Source organism: Phoca vitulina, unplaced genomic scaffold (assembly GCF_004348235.1).
Source record: "Phoca vitulina isolate PV1807 unplaced genomic scaffold, GSC_HSeal_1.0 scaffold86, whole genome shotgun sequence".
Classification (NCBI taxonomy): Eukaryota; Metazoa; Chordata; class Mammalia; order Carnivora; family Phocidae; genus Phoca; species Phoca vitulina.
In genome coordinates, this window is record NW_022589789.1 from 1,979,273 (window position 1) to 2,001,369 (window position 22,097).

A 22,097-nucleotide genomic window follows, 5' to 3' on the forward strand; every position below is an offset into this window, starting at 1 on the left:
AAGAAGAATATCTGAAGAAAACTGAGAAGTGTGGTTGCTGACGCGAAATGTCCTGTTTCGGGCAAGCCTAGCGCTCAAACACATTTAAAAACACGGCAGTTCATTTTATTTATTTTCCCATTTCAAATGATTTAACATCATGAACTCCCTAGTTAAATCTGACAAGGTGGTATAATCCCATTTTTCAGGGTTGGTAATTTCTACATCCATAAGTCCAGATTCTGAAGACTTTAGGAGAAAAGAAACAACGCGAATGCAGTGACAGCTCTGGATTCTGGGCAACACTGTTCTGCGAGACGGACAACGTTCGTGCGGCTTCCAGCTCACTGCTGGCTGGGCAGCGAGAGGTTGTAGGCAGCACTGCTTAAGGCTGAATGGAGAGCTAGCAAACCGTGCTATTTTTAGTAGCAAAAGTTTTTGTTTCAGGGACAAATTGGAGGCACAAGAATTAAAAGTTGCCATAGGCCTTGGAGAGCGTGGCTCAAGCTCCTCCCCACTCCCGGGACAGCGGAGGCGCTCTCGCTTCACCCTCACAGCACGCGACGTGGGCTGCCTACACGCCATTCCACCAGAACCCGTTTGATCCCACATTGATGCCAAATGTTCACAGAAGCCTGAAACCCTCTGTCCCAGGGGGAGAATCTTCACTAGTATTCCAGAGCAAAATGCGTAGCAAGAATCTGGTCGCGATGCCATTGTGAAGTCACTAAATTAAGCAACCCTGGGATGTCCTACCTCTGGGCTTGTTTTGTGAGGGAACGAAATTTCATTATTGTTTAAACCACTGGGGAGTGGGGAGACATCTGCTTTCTGTGACCCCAAGTAATCAGAGGCAATCCCCTTCCTCCGAAATAACATAACCTATTTTATAGAGCAAAGCACACACAAACGCATGCACACTCCCTCTCTCTCTTACAGACTAAACTCTCCTGTGAGTACTAATGTTCTCCTAAATTCATCTCCTGAAGTCAAGCTCCTTGGAGAAGAGCGCATGCTCTGTATTCCCCATCCAGAATACCCTCCTCCCCACCACTATCGCTTACTTCAAGGCCCAGTTCAAAATCTGCCTCCTCCACAAACAGTTTCTTATTTAATCCCTGCCTACATCTGTCTCTAATTCTAACATATGGCATTTACTGTCTAACTTTTTTACATCTTGTCTGCTGATCCTTGTGTCTCCCTCTCAACTCTATCTACCATGCTGAGCACACATTTGATTTACAGTGACTTAGTATAAAGCACCATTTTCCTTCACCTGAAACATGGAGTTTTCCTTTCCTCTTTTCTTCCTTGTCTTCTTTCCTCATCTTACTTCTCTGTAGAAGACAAAAAATGAGATAAAAGAAATTCAGAGCTCAGACTCTGAAGGAAGGTAAGTCTTTCTAAAGAAAGCCAAAAATGGCATGGCCTAACTTCTGGGAGTTATAAGGGAAAGAATTATGACATGGGGGGGAACAGCAGCTAGACACCATACCAATCAATGACCTCCTGTTTTTGTACCTCCCTAACACACTGACCAGGTTTCACTACGGAAAGTAGGGGTTGGGGGGGCATCCTTAACAAATCAGAAGGTATAAGAGAAGATATAGCAGAGTCTAGCACATGGCAGGCATTCAACAAATGTCTCAGGAGTGAATGAGAGATGACAGAGCATCTTATGATTAGGGCTTCGGGCTTATATCTTAAAGCTTCTTATTATAAAAACAGAATGAAATGTAAATACCAGTAAGAACACTGCTGTCTCAATGTAATGGACTTCATCTGAATGTGCTGACATAAAAATCTTTGATCTGATGTAGACTTCAAGCTGTTTTGAAATGGAAAATAAAATCTTGGGTTGTTTTTGTTTTTACTTTAAAACTCCTAGGGCTGTTAACTAAAACTCAAAACAGGGGCCCATCTGCAGAAAGGCCTCGTCCATCATCACACGACCTGAATCTCTTGTAGCTGCTCTTCTGTTTAACAGCTCTGGGGCCATCCTTCCGACGAGATGGAGGAAAGAGTATCTGCAGAGAGCATAACCCGGTGTAGAAATTGGCTCGCGTACCCTTGAAGGTATGCAAATATAATTTTAACTTTTACTTTTAACATATTCCTGATATTAAAAATTTGTCATAACTTTCATTAGGTTCATTCATTCAAACTGACACTAAGAACTTCTGCAAGATCTTTTATATTACACGATAGAGTAAAAACTGTAGTAAATGTTCAGATAGTTAAATGAGCACCAAACACTACAAAGTGTAACCAACATGGTTCTATTAAAAACTCTCTTCAACTATGGCATTCAAGGACAACAATACAATATTTTCTTTACAAAGCAACTAAACATAAAAATCTGCAAATGCCATAAATTCATTTATAGGTTCTTATTTTCATATAGGCATGTCATTAGATTCTTAAGATTCTTTCTTTCAATTCTTTCCTGAGGTATTTTTTTGTGGTTTGCTTTTATTGTACTGCTGGATGCATTATCTTTGATCATCCTTTCCTAAAATGATTTTTAAAGACCTGCAAAAAATTTTATTGCATAGGACACTATTCATGACACAGAGGTTGGGAACTGCAAATATGTGGCATTGGAGCAAGTCTTACAAATATTGCATTTTAAGAATTTGTTACATACATTTTTTTTCTTTTTACAGCTTGTCTCTTTTTAAAAAAATTGAAGTTACAGCTAAGAGTTAACTACGTACAGTGAAGCATTTTAGGAATGTCAGAGGTTAGAGAATACGATGAATGATACAAAGGAAAAAAGCCATAATTCTTGCTGGCTATATATTGTATTGCCTTCAAAAGCAACTGTACATGTTGTAATCAGTTCATAGTTAAATATTTCTACTAATCTGTTTTAGGAGAGCAAATGTCTTTCAAAGTTTCAAGTTCCTCTATGAGCTTCTTGTTCTGAACTTCCAGCACTGCAACTCGACTCTCCAGACATTTTACATATTCTTTCTTTCGACGTCGACATTCTTTAGCAGCTTCCCTGAAAAAAAGTAGAAGCAAAAGGGCAAACAAAACATTTTTTTTTTTTGCATGCTATTGACAAGCAGACTGAAGTAAGCTTGGTAAATGTGATCATGGCTGCATTCCAAATCTTGGAACAGCGTTCCCAATTCAATGTCAAACACTAAGCCAAACTGGATTCTTAAGGGTCACAAGTGTCCCTTCCACGAGTCCACATGGCAATTAGTAGAATTGCTGCATCTCCTGCCTTGATTAGAGTTCATAATAAACAAGGTCCAAGTCAAAGACAGTTACTCTGCTTTATGGCAATAAAGATCTTTGAGGGCCTTGAGTTCCTCAATGAGAGTCTTGTTTTGGTTTTCAAGCACAGCCACACGATTTTCAAGACATTTGACATATTCTTTCTTCTTCCTGCGACACTCCCGGGCAGCTTCCCTGGAACCAACACAAGGCAAATGACTACAGGAACAACCTCCCAGCACGATCCAGACTGGCTCAAATGAACTTCTACCCCCCAAACTCAACAGCCAATCAATCCTAGGTAAGGTTTGTACAAAGCCACACAACAAATGCAACCAAGCACATGCCTTTTGTAAGATTACTTTCAAACAACAGGAACAACTTGAGAGCACGATCAATGTGTCCATCGTTTGTTGTAAATGCTGTTTTCTTAGGGCACACATTCCATGATAACAGTGACCAGAATGGTTTTCAATAACCTAAAACAATAGGACCACATCCCCAAGTGGAATTTCTACAAAAACTTTTACAGATCCTTTCAATTCTCTTAATTATTTTTGTCCACCAAAAGCCACATATTCTGTCACAATGCGTCAACTTTATTTGGTCAGAAATATTGGAAAAATTAATCCTCAGAAATTTGAAATGTCAATATTGGAGATTTTGTTTCTTCAAGACTGAATCTCATCAGTAAAACAAATAAGCTCGACCATGACTGCAAGAAGCAGTTTATTGGCTAGAAAACAACATGGATAAAGACAACAGTAAGCAAGTCACACACATTTTCATAAACCAAAATGAAATGGACTCTGCTTCTGAAAATTAAGGAAGGGAGGAAGGGAGGGTACAGAATCCAACACTCAATAATTCAGACAATTTAAACCCACGAAGTGAGAGCACCAATATTAACACTTTGGAAAGAAAGCTACTATATAACCCAAAAGTGTATTTCAAGACTGTTTTCCAATCACATGCAGTTACTACCCAATATACAGATCTTTAAAGCGCTGCAGGCATGCCCAAAGGACGAACAGACCAGCCAAAGCAACAAACACAAAAACACAGATGAGTTAGTCATTTTCATGCATAACCCCACCAAAAAAATAATTAATAGAGCCAACATTTTTCTCTTTCTTTTTCAGGGTGGGAAGGGGTGGCAACTATATCATTTAAGTCCTCTATAGAATGTACCCTCTGATAACAGTGTTCTTTTGGAGGAGTCAACTGAAAATAACTGCCTTTGGGGTACACTTCATTATCAAAAAAGCCTACGGTGAAAGAGATAACTCAAACATATATTAACAAGAGTCATGTTGGATGTCTAAACACCAGTTACTATAATGCTAGCTAGCACTGCTGCAATTCGGAACCAGGAGTGATGTTACAACAGATTTGACCAATTATGTTTTATTTTTAGGATGGTTGACTCACTAACAACTGGTTATCTGTTTTTTTTTCTCCGTGGGACCAAGTGTCAGCAGGAAAAAGACCTTGAAATCCCAGTGAACTGCAGGAAAAGATCAACCCCTACTTCCTAGGCAAGAACAGTGCACTCACCCTGTGAACTCACAAAGTTCTCAGACTTCTCAACTAGTTAACAAGAAAATAAAAAAATTTAAGAAGTAAACTGAATCTGATACAGATTGATTTAATCTAAATGATGCATAGGGAAAAGCTGAGAATAAATCCAAGCTCATAAAATTTGCAACTCTTCTACAAAGGAACTAAAATACACTTATGAATACCAAGGTGTTCATGATTGAATCATTATATTAAATTCTAGATCTGGAAGGAAGATAATCACTTTATAAAACAAGTTATCATTAAATGAAAATTTACATATCTAATAGCAGAGCTGTGGTTATTTATTTTTTAATTCTCTTTACCAAGGTGTACTATTTATTGTAAATATCATAATTCACATCTCATGCAGGAACGGTGCAGGTTACTGGTCAAAATGTTCCAAGCACAAAGCTTTAAATGATCGCACCAGTAGATGGTACATTCCTAAGTACTTCCCAGCTATGGAAAACACCTGTTTCTTCTATTAATAGTTAGCTCAGTTTTCAGGCCTTGCATTTGTCTGGATATATCCTCAGCATGGAGAGGAAATACACAGCAAAGAGGAAATGTTGACAAGGCTGTAAAGAAATATAAACTGTCGCTGGACTGGGAGAAATATCTATCAGATCTATCATAAATGCCAGCCAAAGAATAAAAAGGGAATGTCTGAGAGGTCTTTCATGTTAATAAGTAAAACCTACATACTTTCCATGAAGTTAAATCCGAAGCTTACTCTGAGGTCTCTTTGAGGTGATTCTGGTGTAGTGCAGTGGGCGGGCTCTGGAAGAAAGACTGCCTGATTGCATATCCAGCTTCTGTCCAGTGTGGGTTGCATGATCTTAACCAACTCATTACTTAACCACTCTGAACCTCAGTCCCTCTTCTGGAAAGTAAGGATAATAACCAGACCTGATCTCATGTGCAAGTTATGTGAGAGTTAAACAGTAGAAACAAAGCACTTAAAACCTGCATACGGTACTTGCTCAACTGAGCCACCTATTAGCCATTTATCATCTGCTCTTCCCTAGTCCTGCTCTGAAATTGAGATCTGGAAAGCTAACATAGACCCTTCTCAGAATCCCTTACAGCTAGGGATTCTATTAGCTATTTCTAGCCAAGGAAATGTGGGTGAAAGATGCTGCAAGGATCTTCCAGGAGAAGTTTTCAGAAGAGTTAGACTCAGCGGCCCCAGTTTTTGGCTCTGGCCCTTCTCCCTTCTTCCTGCCTGATGCCACGCCTAGGGACGTGGCAGCCATATTGTGGTCCTAAGAACAAATGTCACCTGCTAAAGCTGACAGAGCAAGGAGGAGAAGCCTGGATCCTTGATGACACTGCTGAGCCTTTGTTCTGGCTGCACGTACCTCTGGACCAGCCACATAAGATCAAAATAACACCTGTGGGGTGAAGGCTCCATTTCCCTTGGTTATTTACAGCCCTTACATCCCAAACATAAATGCTATCCAATAGCTGTCATTAGCTAATTATTTTTTTAAAACCTAAAATTTCATGACTGTTTTCCTTTGGGAAATTTCTTATGTACATGGTAGGTAGTTGTGGGGCATGTTTAGAGGAACCCACTTCCTAATATTTCACTATTTCATTGATAGTTCTACTGACAACATTTTTTAATCTAAAAATAAAGGTACAGAATAATGACAAAAGGGAAATAAGAACGCTACTTTCTAGGTCTTTCTTTTATTTTCTTTAGGAAAGTAAGACATCAATGAACAATTTTACAGTTTGCATCACCATACTTTATATTTCTAAACTGAACTTCACAATATAAATTCTGTGACCACAGAAGCAATCATTTTCATAGCTCCCTGAGATCTCTGAAAGGACAGTTTTAAAATATCCATATTCCGGGGCATCTGGGTGGCTCAGTCGTTAAGTGTCTGCCTTCGGCTCAGGTCATGATCCCAGGGTCCTGGGATCGAGCCCTGCATCGGGCTCCCTGCTCAGCGGGAAGCCTGCTTCTCCCTCTCCCACTCCCCCTGCTTATGTTCCCTCTCTTGCTGTGTCTCTCTGTGTCAAATAAATAAAATCTTTAAAAAAAATAAAAAATAAAAAAAATATCCATATTCCTCCACCAGATCTAAGTTAGAGATCTTTGATAGCAAGACTTCCATAAAACAACCATGAGCCCCACCCATTCAGCCCCTTCAGGATTTCTGAGCAAAGTGCTGACAACGAAAAATAGGAACCCAGCATGACTTAGTTAACCTGGAACAACAACTGATAAAGACATGTATATCTTCATGATTCTAGTTCTGGTAATCTGTTGCATTTTCCAGGGTACAAAACTCCATCTAGTGATCTGCGATACCTACAATGTTTGGGAACTAAAGCCAACTTGAGGAGTCCTATATTATATCAAATGTGACATTTATTTATTTATTTACTTATATTTTGTTTATTTGACAGACAGAGAGCGCACAAGCAGGGGGAGCTGCAGGCAGAGGGAGAGGGAGAAGCAGGCCCCGCTGAGCAGGGAGACTGATGTGGGGCTTGATCCCAGGACCCTGGGATCAGGACCTGAGCTAAAGGCAGATGCTTAACGACTGAGTCACCCAGGTGCCCTCAAAATATGACATTTAAAGGGATGTTAGTAATGAATGGATAAAGAAGATGTGGTATATATATATACACAATGGAATATTATGCAGCCATCAAAAAAAACCCCCAAATCTTGCCATTTGCAACAACGTGGATGGAACTAGAGGGTATTATGCTAAGCGAAATAAAGAAAGACAAGTATCATATGATCTCACTGATATGAGGAATTCTTAATCTCAGGAAACAAACAGGGTTGCTGGAGTGGTGGGGGGTGGGAGGGATGAGGTCGCTGGATGATAGACACTGGGGAGGGTATGTGCTATGGTGAGCGCTGTGAACTGTATAAGACTGTTGAATCACAGACCTGTACCTCTGAAACAAATAATACATTATATGTTAAAAAAAAAAAAAAGAAGATAGCAGGAAGGGAAAAATGAAGGGGGGGACATCAGAGGGGGAGACGAACCATGAGAGACTATGGACTCTGAGAAACAAACTGAGGGTTTTAGAGGGGAGGGGGGTGGGGGGATGGGTTAGCCTGGTGATGGGTATTAAGGAGGGCACGTTCTGCATGGAGCACTGGGTGTTATATGAAAACAATGAATCATGGAACACTACATCAAAAACTAATGATGTAAGGTATGATGACTAACATAATAAAATAAAATTAAAAAAATAGAGATGTTAGTAAACTGAATATAGCTGCTACTGGTTCACATTCAGTTACAAAGGACTGTTAGGAAGTCAGTACTTATTTCTGAATTGTAGTGGCTCAGAAGCCACAATTTCTAGACTAACTAGGTGGTAATGTTACTAAATAAACCACCACCAGGTGGTCCTGGTCAGAGGTGAGCACATGATGTCATCTGAAATGTTCTGTTTTCTTACAATGAGGACATGATTTAATACTTAGGGTAAGGTGACCAGACGACTGGGAGAACTCTTGGACTACTCTATTCATTTTGAAAATCAGATTAACTTGCACCATTTCCATCATAAAAACTAAACCAAGAAATAATATAGAAGTCAAATTAAAGAATTTTGGAAAACAGCATTTTTATGACATACTCCTGTTTAAAAAATAAAATTACAGAAACATGGTACAAGAGTGAGAAAATGAGAGTGTGAACTGGAAGTACCTATGTTATAATATTAGTTAGGTATCTCTAAGTGTTGGGGCTCTAAGTAATTTTGTTTCTTTCTGGTGCTTTGTATTTGCACTTGACCAAAATTTACAGAATTAATATGCATTTCAGTATAATAGAAAAAAAACCAAAGTTACAAAGTAGATAAAAGAAAACTACATATAAAAGGCTTAGAAAATTCTATTTATTTATTTATTTGCATAAACTCTACCCCTAACACAGGGATTGAACCCACAGACCCTAAGATCAAGTGTTACATGCTCTACCAACTAAGCTAGCCAGGCACCCCTAAGAGGCTTAGAAATTCTTTACTCACACTTAAATTTATTTTGCTCATAAAAAAACAAAAAAATTACACTTATCACCTACTTCACAAAGTAAATGCCAAGTAAAAAATAAATCTTTATTTGTAATAAAGCCTTTGCATCATCATTAAGAAAATTAATGTAACTTTTAGACATTACCCTTACCACACATAGGGATGTGACTCCCGCTGATGAAATGGTTTCCCATCTGATGACAAGAAAATCTAATTATCATCACATGCAGAGCACAAACCCCCAAATGCCACAGAACATGTAACTTGGGAAAAATGGCTTGGGAAAAGCAATTTTTTTAAAAGCCCCACAGCGGTAAGTTATGTGTCCGATAGGTGGCTACTGGTTTCCGGAGAAACAGCCTACCTGTTTTTCATTAGCCTCAGCTCTCGTTTGCGGGTTGCTTCTTCAGCCAGTTGCTGGGGACTGTGCAAGCTTCCTGGCGAGGCAGCCATCACTACTCCCTGAGGCAAAGCAGTAGTTGGAGCTCGGATCTGGTAAGTCGGCATGTCACCAGTGGCGGCTGCAATGAAACAAAATATGACAAGTTTATATAAACAATTTACAACTTGATCTTTTATATAAAATTGACCTGGAAATAACATACTTCTTTTTACATGTCATAAGAAGTGACTTTGCTAATATTTAAGATGATTATTTTGAGCATTAAAGTCTTAGGTATCAAAGATCTTCAGCATTTGGAACAATAATATTCAGCATGCTCTATACAGTTAAGGTAGAAAAATGCCCCCGTGCATTTTAGAAAGGTTTTTATCAAAGGCTAAATTAGGGATGCTTTTCAAGTGCTCTCTGGGGGAAAAAGGCCCTGATGTGTTTATCATTTTACATGATGTAAATACTTTCACCATGGCCAATTTCAAGCTGTCAGTGTGACCTCATGGAAGGTGGAGATGAGAAGACATACACAGTAAGTAGCACAACATACAGATAAAAGAGATGGAAATAACCTCACGAGCATAGATAAAATTATGAGAAGTGATGAGTTTTGAGTATTTATTGTTTTTAACATAACTCATTTGTTAAATATATATGTGTTTCTTTATACATATTTAATTTTTAACAATGGTTCTTTTTACAACCAGCTCACAAAAACCCTGAAAATTTAACAATCACTCTAGCATACCAGTGGGAGCTGGCTCTAGTATACCACTGCAAAAATTTTAATTAAGCAGAATATTCCAGATAAGAGATTTTCCTGTGCCCTACACCATGTCTGAGACAGTTACTGCATGTCTTTAAATACAAGTCCTACAACCAGAAGATGACTGAGGTATTAGAAGGACAAACCTGGCTCACTGTATTTTCAGTTTAAAAACCAAAACAAAATAAAGAACAAAACAGCAAAGCTCTACTTAAATCTAGTTTCTCTGGGAGATGATAATTTTTGTCTTAAGTACGTTTCTTGAGATAATAATACATTTCTAAGTATTCATTTAAAAAACTTTTCTAACTATAGTACAATCACAGTTAAATGACAGACTTAATATTTACTTAGTATTCATATTGAATACTAAAAGTCCTCCAAGTTTCCTAATTTATACTCAACATTTGCCTTTCTACTCTAATGAACATAGCTTCCTAGAAGAGACAGATAGATTTAAGTGATGAAATATGTTTCTACCACCACTAAGAGAATGTATGGTCCAGAGTTAATCTGACACTCTAAGAGATTACAAAACTCATGCTGTCTCAAAGCTAACTGCAAGAAAAAGGTTTTTTAAAAGTTACCAAATCCTACAAAAATTGGTGTGAACCAATGCCAATCAAAATAGAAAACACATCACTTCCATATTTCATTAAAATGCATTATAACCATTGAGTAAGAACTGAAATTTTACCCAAAAGGGACACAAAGACTTTTTTCATTTAAATAGAATATTACAAATGAAAATAGCTAAGCAGTTTAAAAGGTTAACCAAAAACTGATCAAGGTGCTCCTTTTTGGGTAAATGCCAGGGTGTTTTTTTTTCCCCCTAGAGCTTAAGAATTAGGTGAAAATATTTTTTTAAACTTTTAAAATATGGCTTTGGGGGAAGATCACTTAAAGGTCTTCATAAGATTAACAAAAATACCACTATAAGGATGCACTGCTCCTTCCTTCTATATATAATTTTAAAAACAATGGTGATAAATAGTAACTGATAAATATAACTATCACTAGCAAAATCTCTATCAGTAGTAAACTTGGGAAAAATCCTAAATTTGTTTTTGTGACTATTTAAAATACTGTATACAGTTATCTCATTATATGTCATAGAATATCTTAGCCTTGAAATATTTAAGAAGATAATTTTAAAAAGTTTTAAACTGTTAACTGACTAAAGATTTTTTATATTTTAATCATATTGTCAGAGGAGGTAGAATGGAACACAGAATAACATAGTTCTCTCCTCTTTTCTCTTTACCCACATCCAAGGAAGAAGGTTATGGGATAATAAAGGTTGAGACAATGGAACAGCTGGAGGCTACACAGGCTTTCTAAAACTGGAACAATAGCCACTGACGAATGAGAAGTTTACATGTCATCGTGCTGACATTCGCAGGCGGCATGGATGCAGACCTTGGTCTAGGGCTGTTCTTTTGCAAACTCTGGTCACAGAGAAGGGCAATAAAATTAACAGAGGGGTTTGTTATACCCGCTTTCTCTCCCTCTCCTTTTGTATACATCTGCTATTTTCTGTCCTATAAAGTTAGAGCAGAATGCTCATATGATATGTAAAAGTTAGTTTAAGAGTATTCATTCTTTTTTAAAAAAGGAAAAAAGGAGGGGTAGGTATACTTCATAGATGAAAACTAAAGTTCATTCATTGGTCTTACAAGCAGAAATGGTTCTAAACTTTTGTCTGTTTCCAAAAGCTGAAACCACCCTCAAAGGACCAAATTTGGCACCATGAAGGATAAAAGCAATTCAAAAGAAGTATTCTTAAAACATTCTTGAGCAATAGCTCAGGAAAAAGATATCACTTTAAAATGATAACTTGGAAGGGGATGATATATTTGGATATATTAGTTCTGGGATGTTAGCTAATAAATTGGGTTTTATTGCAATGATTCAGATATACTATGTATTTATCTCCTTCAACAATAATCAGATTTCAGGTCATTAGTTCAAGACAGAAATATGAATTGGTATTAATTAGTAGGAGTTAATATACATTTCTGTAATATCCTAAAGAATGTATGATGGTACACTTTTAGTGGTCACAGAATAAATGTCAATGGATAAATTCCATATATTCAAATATGATCTTATTAGTAAGTACACTAAAAAGATATGGGCAAAGAGAATCTCTTGTTTTGAGAAAACCCAAATGTCAAAAAGTTTTGTTGTTGGAAGAAGTGATAAAGTTTTTATCTTGGTTAGCTTCAATTTCCAATATTATCAATTCGGTGGCAATTTAAAGCAGATTCAATTCCTAGAATCACAGTTCAAAGAACCACCTTACAGTCTTTAATGAGATATTCTTATCCCTGTACTCCTATAAAGGCTAATTCCTGTTCCATCTAACTACTAAATGTGTGTCCACACTATTTATTCTAGAATTCCACTGTATACATTATTTCTGACAATAAATGAGTCATCAGTGGGGCTATCATCTTGCGATTGAAGAAAGATAATATGATAAAGATACTTATATACTAATTTTATTCTAAGGCAACAAAAACTTTAAAGTCAGGGGTGTCTTTTTTAGCTTGGTACCCCCTATAACCTAGCACAGTACCTGGCATATCATGGGTGCTCGGTGGGTTTACACGTACACCACGAAGGAAATTTTGAACTTCCCAGGGTTTTGCCCAAGCCCACTGTCATTTGAATGTTTAAAATAAGCAGTATTATTATTATAAGACTATTATTAGCTATTATTATAGCTAAGTCTTTAACACTAAGATGTGGGAAGCTCTCACAAGATGCTATGTATTTACTCCAACTGGCATTACTTCCTAATCTTCCCTTACACACTAGTCATCTCACCTGGCATTTGAGAAGCAGATGAGCTCTAATTACAGTGTATTTCCCACTATCTACCTCCTGACATGAACATTTTTTTTTTTTTAGGTTTAGTATCAAATATTTCATGGAAAAAGCAAATTCCTAGAACTCTCAATTCTGGTCATTAAGCTTCATACCTCTCTTCGCAAGCTTTAAACACAGTACAGTAGAAAAAGCATGGGATCTGGAGTCTGGATTCTAGTCCAGCTCTGCCACTTACCAGCCATGTGACTTGGGGCAAGTTCAGTTTCCTCATCTGTAAAATGGGGATACATTATCTCATTTAATACTCACAATAACCCCTGTAATGTATGTCAAAGTGTCTAGCACAGTGCCTGGCACATGGTAGGCATTCAGCAAATGTTAGTTCCCTTCCTCTTCCCTTCCTTAAGTTCTGAAAGACAATGGTCCAAATTATGCTTATACTGTATATTAGTTAAAAGGCATATAACATCCATAAATATATTTTCCCCTGGAGTTTCCCTTCTAACAAACCTGGGTAATAGAATGATTGAGACGTATGGCTCTTATTCCTTATTTTGTTTAAAAATATGCCTACTAAAAACTTCTAAAATTTATACTCTATTTTATTATATTCCTTTAGAGAATAGATTATTAAAAGATAATAAAAGTCCTTTTCAATGTTTATAATCATTTAGAATAGAACCTCAAAGGTGGAGAATCACAAGTAACCCTATGAGACAGTTTCATCAGACTGGTAATAAGAAAACTCACTGAAAAGCCTAACAAGTCAAAGAGGTGCTTGTTTCTTCCTAACAAAGAAAGAAAGAAGAAACTCAGCCAAACGCCTATCTTGATAGTTTTCAAAGTGGAACAACTTATCCACATCCCAAATGTTGGTGGTTTTGTTTATCTACTGAGATATCTGTAGTACTGAGCACATTAACTCAATAAAAACATTTTTATAAATGGAGCTCCTACCTTCATATGTCATTTCGCTAGGTGTCCCTTATCCCAAATCTACCTAAGTAACAAGCAATGAGCTAACTTTGAAGTTGTACTGATAAGCAGGGGACTTCTCTTCTGTAGCTCCAAGAAGCTACTAACATCTTCACTTTTCTTTTTTCGCTCTCCCTCCCTTCCATTGCGCCAGGGCACACGATGCCCAAATCAGCCTTGTCCTTGCCTGGTGTCTCCCACCGTCAAAACCCTTCCCTTCTCCACTGCTCTATTTTTTCCAGGAAAATGAAACCCTACATAAACATGACTACTTAAGCAATGAACATTTTCAAATTTGTTACAATAATTATAACACTTAGACCCCAAAGAATTAAGTCATTAACTATTTTTACTTTAAGTTACATATAAGGGAACTCCTCAGTTGTTTAAGTGAAAATCTTAAGAGTCAAAAAAGAGTCTATGTAAAATATGAGAAAGTATAAATGTTGAAATGAAAAGTTCTATATATATCAAATATACACTCTCTTGCCCTGTGAGGGTAATAATAAATATTCTAGAAAAAAATCCATTTTGACTACTTAAAATGATGTTAGCTTTATTTTGTATGTTTTCTAAGTAGTGCGTAGTATGCTGTGGTAATTCATCTAACCTTAGCATGAATTTACCAGGTGAATTTTGAGGAGCAATGTAATATGGTGTGAACAGAATCAGACAACGTCTGTTCTTGAAGTCTGAAGGTCCAAACTGGTTCACCACTTGTTAGCTTTGTGAGCTTGGAAGAGTTATTTACCACTCTGATCCATGTTGTTATATGGAAAATGAATATAATATGATCTGCTCTGAGTACATCAGTAAAATTACATGGAAAGTGCTTCTCCTCTTGGGTATTTAAATACAGTTTCCTCAGCGAGGCCTACCCAGATCCTTTAACCTGTATTACCTGCTTCCTGTAGGTCTCTCACCATCTGATCGTTTGATAGCATTGACCACATTTGTATTTGTATTTATATTGTAACACTGTAACTTTTTTAAAGCTTACATAAATGCAAAGTATCACAATTATTTTATTAAGCAATATATTCATATAGGCAAATAAAACCAGACAGAGTGAAACAATCATCCCAAAAAATACTTCACTGAAATTTTTTCACAATTAGTGGGAACATAGCACAATGGAAATTTCAGTAAACCTTCCATACAGATTTGGAGTTTTATTAAAACTTAAGGTAGATAAGTGACTTTTTTCACTTCCAACATGATTATAACTTGCTTTGCTGGCAAGTTTAAGAAGCTATTACACCTGATCCAAACCTTTCTTTTATGTAAAAATTCCCCAACAATAACCTTTTCAAGTACCCTCCTTTCACAAGGTGAAATGTATCCTTATTCTCATGCATCAAATATTAACTAAGACACTATTTTCCAAATTTGAATATTTATTTTTAACAATTCAGAAGTCCAGGCTGAATACAACGTATTAGAGTTTTTAAGACTCAGAGACTAAAAGATATGGAGTGAGGCTCTTAATATAATCAGCTTATGAATAAAGCCAAAAACTATTTCTAACAAAAATTTAAACTGTACCCAAAAGTCTCAATAATACACTTCTATAAACTACAGATATTCGCTTTCCACATTTTATTCCATGATTCTATAAATAAATACTCCTGAAAACTTTTCCCATACCAGTCATTGTTAGGAGCCTGATTTTAGTCTAGACAAGTTTTTCAAACTGTAAGTTTTAGACCATTAGTGGGTCATAAAATCAATTTCCGGAGCAACAGAAAAATAGAAAAGTCCATTACATCTTTACTATATGTAAAGATAAGCACTTTAAAAAAACAAACAAACAAACAAACACACCAAAAACACTGCAGGGTTTGAACTCATGACCCTGAGATCAAGACCTGAGCTGAGATCAAGAGTCAGAAGCTTAACTGACTGAGCTACCCAGGTGCCCCAAGATAAGCATTAGAGACAAACCAGAAGAGACTCTTAATCATAGGAACAAACTGAGGGTTGCTGGATGGGAGAGGAGTGGGGGGATGGGGTAACTGGGTGATGGACATTAAGGAGGGCATGTGATGTAATGAGCACTAGGTATTATATAAGACTGATGAATCACTGACCCCTACCTCTGAAACCAATAATTATATGTTATTTATATATGTTAATTATATGTTAATTAATTGAATTTAAATAAAAATAAAGAAAACTTGTTTTATGTACACACACACACACACATACACACACAAGTATACAGCATCATGATGTAAAATGTGGGTCATGGTCAAAAAAATGTGTACGCCAAAGATCTACATCAGTCCACTTGGTTCACCAATCCACACAGGTAGCTCCTCTACTATTACTTCAAAAAAGTCCCTTAAACACTGTGCTCTTTTGGCTCCTCAAAACAAAACAAAACAAAACTGTTGTTCATTTTTAAACAGCATTTCAAAATAGAATTGGTTCTGTGAAAACTGATCAGATTTCTAAAAATAATGATTTCCAAAGTACAGTGAGGTCTTGTGAAAAAAGTTTGACATTTTTTAGTTTTAGCATTTGGAAGATTTTAAATTGTTAGTAACTCATGTATAAGCATTATGGGTAAAACTGTGAAACAAAGCTCTTCAAGGATGGTATATGTTCATTCTGTACATATAAATGTATAAAAATGTTCCACTTACAAGCAATGATTAAAAATATGTGCAAAGTTTTACCTTAAACTTTCATCTTTAAATATATTGTGTATTTTTAGATCTTTTATTTTTTATTATAATTTTCTCTCATGGTTAGACATGAGAACTGAAATTAAAGGCTTACTTAGTAAAGAAAGATATAAGCCAACTAATGATTTTTAGCAAATAAATACATGCACAAAATGCCTCTTGCTTCTAGAATCATACTGCAGTATTTGAGATTATTTTAAGTCCATCTGTATCTTACAATAAACTTGTCATTTGAGAGTTTCTTCAATCTATAGCTTTTCTAAAATTTCACCAAAACTTCTTTGAGAAAAATAATAGCACATCAAAATAATTTTCAAAACGCTTTAATACAGGTCTTAGTTGCTCAAATCAATGGAATGTTCCCATCTAGGAAGAGGGTTTAGACCCACTAACTCTGAAAAGCTAAACTGTGGTGAAGCTGTTTACAATCATCCATTCTTCGTGAATTCAACTGCAAATTCAGAGGTTAGAAATGAGACACCACGGAAAAAACAACAATACAGAACCCTAATACAGAACATTAGCAGCAAAGTCTGCATCATTACCTGTAATTAAGAAAGCCAAACAACAGAAGGATTACTGATCACAAATTTAGAGAACTGAGACTGGGAGGTGGAGGGGTGGGGGTGGGGCGACAACTTTCAGACAAGCACTCCCCTGACTGAGCGCTAGAGGGCACTCCGAGGCGCCAGTGCCCGAGAGTGAGCAAGGGTGCGGAAACCCTCCAGCTCCAGAGCCCACCTCTCCCCGGGCACGTGCGGGGCGGCCTCCGCGGGAGGCAGGCTCAACCTTCCCACGTAGGCGTAGGCGGGACAGACGGCTGCCGAGTTCTGCTCACCCAAGCATTACAGGTTTCACAAAGCGTTCCCCCTCGTCAAGCAGACACTTACCTCAAGAGAAATGTTAAAGTAAGGCTTACGAGAAAAGCTGTTCAGTTGTAAGAGCGATCTTGGAGATAGAGGCAGTTGGGAGCCAGTTAACAACTCTAATCTGTCAGCAGCACTTGACAAAGCCGAAAGGAACTGACTAAATCACAGCATGACTCGGAGCTGACGTCAATGTGTAGCTCGCTTGGAGTTTAACTTTTCCACTTCCCTGCCGAACACGATTCCAGGAAATGTAGTGACGTCAGCCCTTTGAACTCGATTAGCTGAGGTACAGGCCATTTTAAATACAGGAGGAAAGAAACAAGTAGGCACGCAAACACCCCTAACACGCTGGGTTTTCCTATTCTGTTTTGGAGCAACGTTTGTACACAACAATGAAATCGGAAGCTTAATTTTTTACAGGTTGAACAGTATGTATGTTTAACTTGTAGCTGCATTGGACTTGCAACAAGTTGCGGATGAAGTAACAGCTTATCTTAGTAAAGCAGAACGGAGAGAGAGACCGGATTACTGCCTTGGTCAAATAAGCAATACGCTGAGCAAAAAAGCACTTACACTAAGATGCCTTCACAGAGTGTGCTGAATACATACAGATATATATGAAAAGAAACTTCTTACTCCTCAGCCACTAGAAAATTAATACTTTTTGAAACACTCAGAGATCCCTAAATTTTTCTACCCTTCAAAATAAAATTTTCAGAATTAATTTAAATGTCTCTTTAAAATTCTTACCTGTTTCATCTCTAGTTACAGCCATGATGGGCTTCTGCATACAGAACTGTCTTGTCTCCCCTATCACAGGTTGACAGTGTTCCAAACTAGCAAGCATGTGCAGGATAAGTAGGAGTAACTGACATCACAATGACATCACCAGCCTATCACTGCCATCAATTTGCTTTGTCACAGAGGAGCTCAATGAAACCAAAGCCCTATAAAAACCCTTCCTGTAATAAACCATATTAATGTTCTTGTTTCTCATTTTACATAGAAATCTGTTGAGATGGGCTCTGGCAAAAAAATGTCTCATTAGCATTAAGTTACAAGATTGTTCCTTATGGAGCAACTAACTTCTTTATTATTGTTCTGTCCAGGGTTTCTAGATAAACAAAGGGGGCATAAATTCTGTATTTTTTATAACTCGTAGGAGAAAAAAACACATGGAGATTAAAACGACAACAAAAAAACCTGACAATCAGCCCAGAAAAACATTGTGAAATACACAGAAATGTATTTCTTAAACACTTCTAAATTCATCAAGGAAGAAACACTCAGCCACCTTTGTTCACTTAACACAGTTTTATTTGCTGAACTATTTGCTACAGCACCATAAAACCCAGCTGTTCCCAAGGTGACACAGAATTTGCTAATTTCATTTGAAAGGAACAAATACTGACATTTAAAAAATTCACTGTGCCAAAGGTAGCAAGAACTACATAGCATTCTTCCATAAATATTAGTTTGAACCATAGGAATTTGCTATTTGACCTTTTTGGCCCACAAAAAAAAAAACAATTTCATGAGGCTCAATCCAATACAATATTTTACTAAATTAAAATCCCTTGAAAAGAATTTGGGGATTTTAAAAAAATTCATAAATAAATCACAATTACTACTAGTAAATTTTTTAAATGTCAAATGTTATTTGGATCACTTAATGAAGAGGGCATGAAGAGCTAGATAGATCACTATAGGAAATTTAACAATGGCAGGGTTAGATAAAAAATTAGCTCATGGTTCAACAGTATAAAAGACCTTAGTCTGGAAAAAAGAAAATGATTTGCATATCTATCTAGTGCACAATAATATGTGACATGGCACTGAGACCTTTTATCTGTACCAGTGGGCTGAATAAAGCCCATTCCCTTATATGATTAGAATTCAACCTAACCCTATGTTGATGATGTTGATGTGCTTCTCCAGAGCACATGAACGGAAGACATTTGGCTAAGTAAGAAAGTCTGAAGATCAACCTAGACATCAATCCCAAACAGAGGCTCCATGACAGACTCTCCTCCATCCCAGCCACACCTAAGGGTTTAGGTCCAAGAGTACTAGTCAATTTTATTACCAATTTCAGAAAGTTCAAATTGGTTTTAATCTAATTTCTTTAAGTTGGTACTTAAGTGTTCAATAAATACTAGCGTAGAAAAAGGGTAGAGGAAGGAAAGGAAAGAGGGAAGTTGGTTGTTTGGTTGACTACTGCTATTAGTAAAGTTTTAATATATTCCATGGACCAGATAAACTCTGTTAACCAGCATACAGAACTAATAACATTTTCACAGAAGAAGCATATTTCATTTTCACTTAATAAATGGTTTTATTAAACATTTATCATACGCCAGGGACTGTGCTAGATACTAAGGATCTCTATCCAAACAGAAGTTACTATCTAGGCATGTCACACACGCCCTAAGGAGGTACAGTAGGAACTGACAGGAGGTTATCTAAACCAGATCTGCAGGATCAGGGAAGGTTTCCTGGAGGAAGTACTAAGATGAAAACTGAATAATGCAAATGACTGACATAAGTGTTCCTGTCAGGGCAAATGGCTAAGTGTGAGGCCCTAGAAAGGAAGAGAGGGTGTGGCATAGCACAGGAAATGAAGAAATCCAGCACAGAGCTGCATTACAAAAGAGGGAGAAGTGGAGAGGGAAAAGTCTAGTAAAGCTGGCAAGGCCTAGATCAAGCAAAGATTTGGGCTATGTTAAAGATTTTGGACTAAGGGGCGCCTGGGTGGCTCAGTCGGTTAAGCGTCAGCTCAGGTCATGATCCCAGGGTCCTGGGCTCCTTGCTCAGTGGGGAGCCTGCTTCTCCCTCTGCCTGCAGCTGCCCCTGCTTGTGCTCTCTCTCACACTCTTTCTCTGACAAATAAATAAATAAAATCTTAAAAAAAAAAAAAGATTTTGGACTTTGTGTTAACAAGTAACAGGAATTCACTGAAGAAGTCTGAATAGGAAGCTGACATGATTAGATTTGAATTTTAGAAATACCACTCTGAACTGCAGAATTGAAGGTATAATGGAAAAAAGAAAATGTTGGAGGCAGAGACATTTTTTTTTTTTTTTTAAAGATTTTATTTATTTATTTGACAGAGAGAGAGAGAGACAGTGAGAGAGGGAACACAAGCAGGGGGAGTGGGAGAGGGAGAAGCAGGCTTCCCACGGAGCAGGGAACCCGATGTGGGGCTCGATCCCAGGACTCTGGGATCATGACCTGAGCCGAAGGCAGACGCTTAACGACTGAGCCACCCAGGTGCCCCGAGACATTTGTTTTTAAGAAATATTAGTAGTTCCCAGAATCACTAAGAGGGATGAAGAAAGGGAGCCTGAACTTTCAGGAACAATTCTCAAAAAACCAGGCCCAGAAGGGATCTGCCACCTCTGGCATGATTAGGAAGATCAGAAAACTTCTCCACAACTACCAACATCAGGGCAGCGACCTGGCAGAGGGGATGACACGTCGGAGGGGATGGCAGCTGAAGTAGGATCGGACAGCAGGAGTGGAGAGGAGTGGAAGGATGAGTGGTTTAGCTGGGAGGAAGAAGGGATGACACACAGGTTTCTAGCCTGAAGCAACAGGTTGGACAGGAGTCCATTACTGAAACAGGGCAAACAAAAGGAGAACTAGGGTGGGGAAAATGGATGTGACTTTGGACTTTGGACTTAGAGAGTCAAGAGATGTGCGTGGGACCTCTAAGTAGCTAGCTGGAGTCAGGGGCATGGTCACAGTGCACAGGCACCATGGGCAGGGATGAGGTCATCCGGGGAGAGTGCTCCAGTCAGAAGGAAGAGGGCCCAGGACGCAATCTTGACAAACACCAACTAACACTGAAGAGATGAGCAGAGGAAGATTAGACCAACCAAGGAAAGAGATGTAGGAGAGAGAGAAGAAAAAACTGGTAAGAATACAGTATCATGATGGGAAGTGAAGGAAGCAGAAGTCAATTAGTGTTAAATACTGCTGAGGGATCAATCAAGATAAGGACTGAACTCACAGAGAAATCACTGTGACCTGTGAACGGAATGACAGGATGGAAAGTGATAAGAGTAAGTAACACAAGAATGCCAACTGACCCTCTTTAACATAGAAATAGAACTCCTACCCACCATTATTTTAAGGAGAAGAGAAAAGGAAAGGAAAAGAAAAGGCAAGGAAAGGGAAAGATTAAAAGAATACACAAGGAATCAAGATTGGAAGGGAAAAAACAAACACCTTACTTGTATTTGATATAAACATTCACTTACCAACCCAGATAGATTCACAAAGAATGAGCACATTATTAGAAGTAATTTCAGCTTGGCAAGATGAAAAAATAAAAAACTTTTTAACAAGTCAGTAATATTTCTCTACAGCAGCAGAGACTAGGAAATGCATCGTTCATAACAGCAACAAAAACCTTCAAGCATTTAAGAACTAACTTAACAAGGAATATAAAAGACTTCCACAGAGAAAACTTTATAAACTGTTAAAAAGTTCAAATAAGATCTAAATAAATGAGACATCCTATGCTTTGGAACAGGTCAATTTAACATTATAAATACCTCAGTTCTTCCTCACCCCTGTACACTGTTTGTAGGAATGTAAATCGGTGCAACCACAATAGCAAACAGTATGGAGGTTCCTCAATAAATTAAAAATAGAACTACCCTATGATTCAGCAATCGCACTACTGGGTATTTATCCAAAAAAACCCAGAAACACTAATTGAAAAGATATATGCATCCCCGTGTTCCCTGCAGCATTATTTACAATAGCCAAGA

General features: G+C 37.6%; 1 protein-coding gene across 20 annotated transcripts in view; it reads right to left on the reverse strand.

The window, feature by feature from the left end:
* Positions 1-2,048: 2,048 nt before the first annotated feature.
* The window catches only part of CREM (cAMP responsive element modulator), a 72,169-nt gene continuing 52,120 nt past the window's right edge, over positions 2,049-22,097 (reverse strand). For 6 of the 20 annotated variants that reach the window (XM_032395651.1, XM_032395646.1, XM_032395649.1 and 3 more), the window contains 2 exons: positions 9,155-9,311; positions 2,049-2,986 (listed from right to left, as the gene is read on the reverse strand). In XM_032395651.1, coding sequence (XP_032251542.1) covers positions 2,842-2,986; positions 9,155-9,311 — 302 coding nt within the window. In that variant the 3' untranslated portion in view covers positions 2,049-2,841. The other 14 variants (XM_032395650.1, XM_032395645.1, XM_032395647.1 and 11 more) reach the window with 9 other exon arrangements.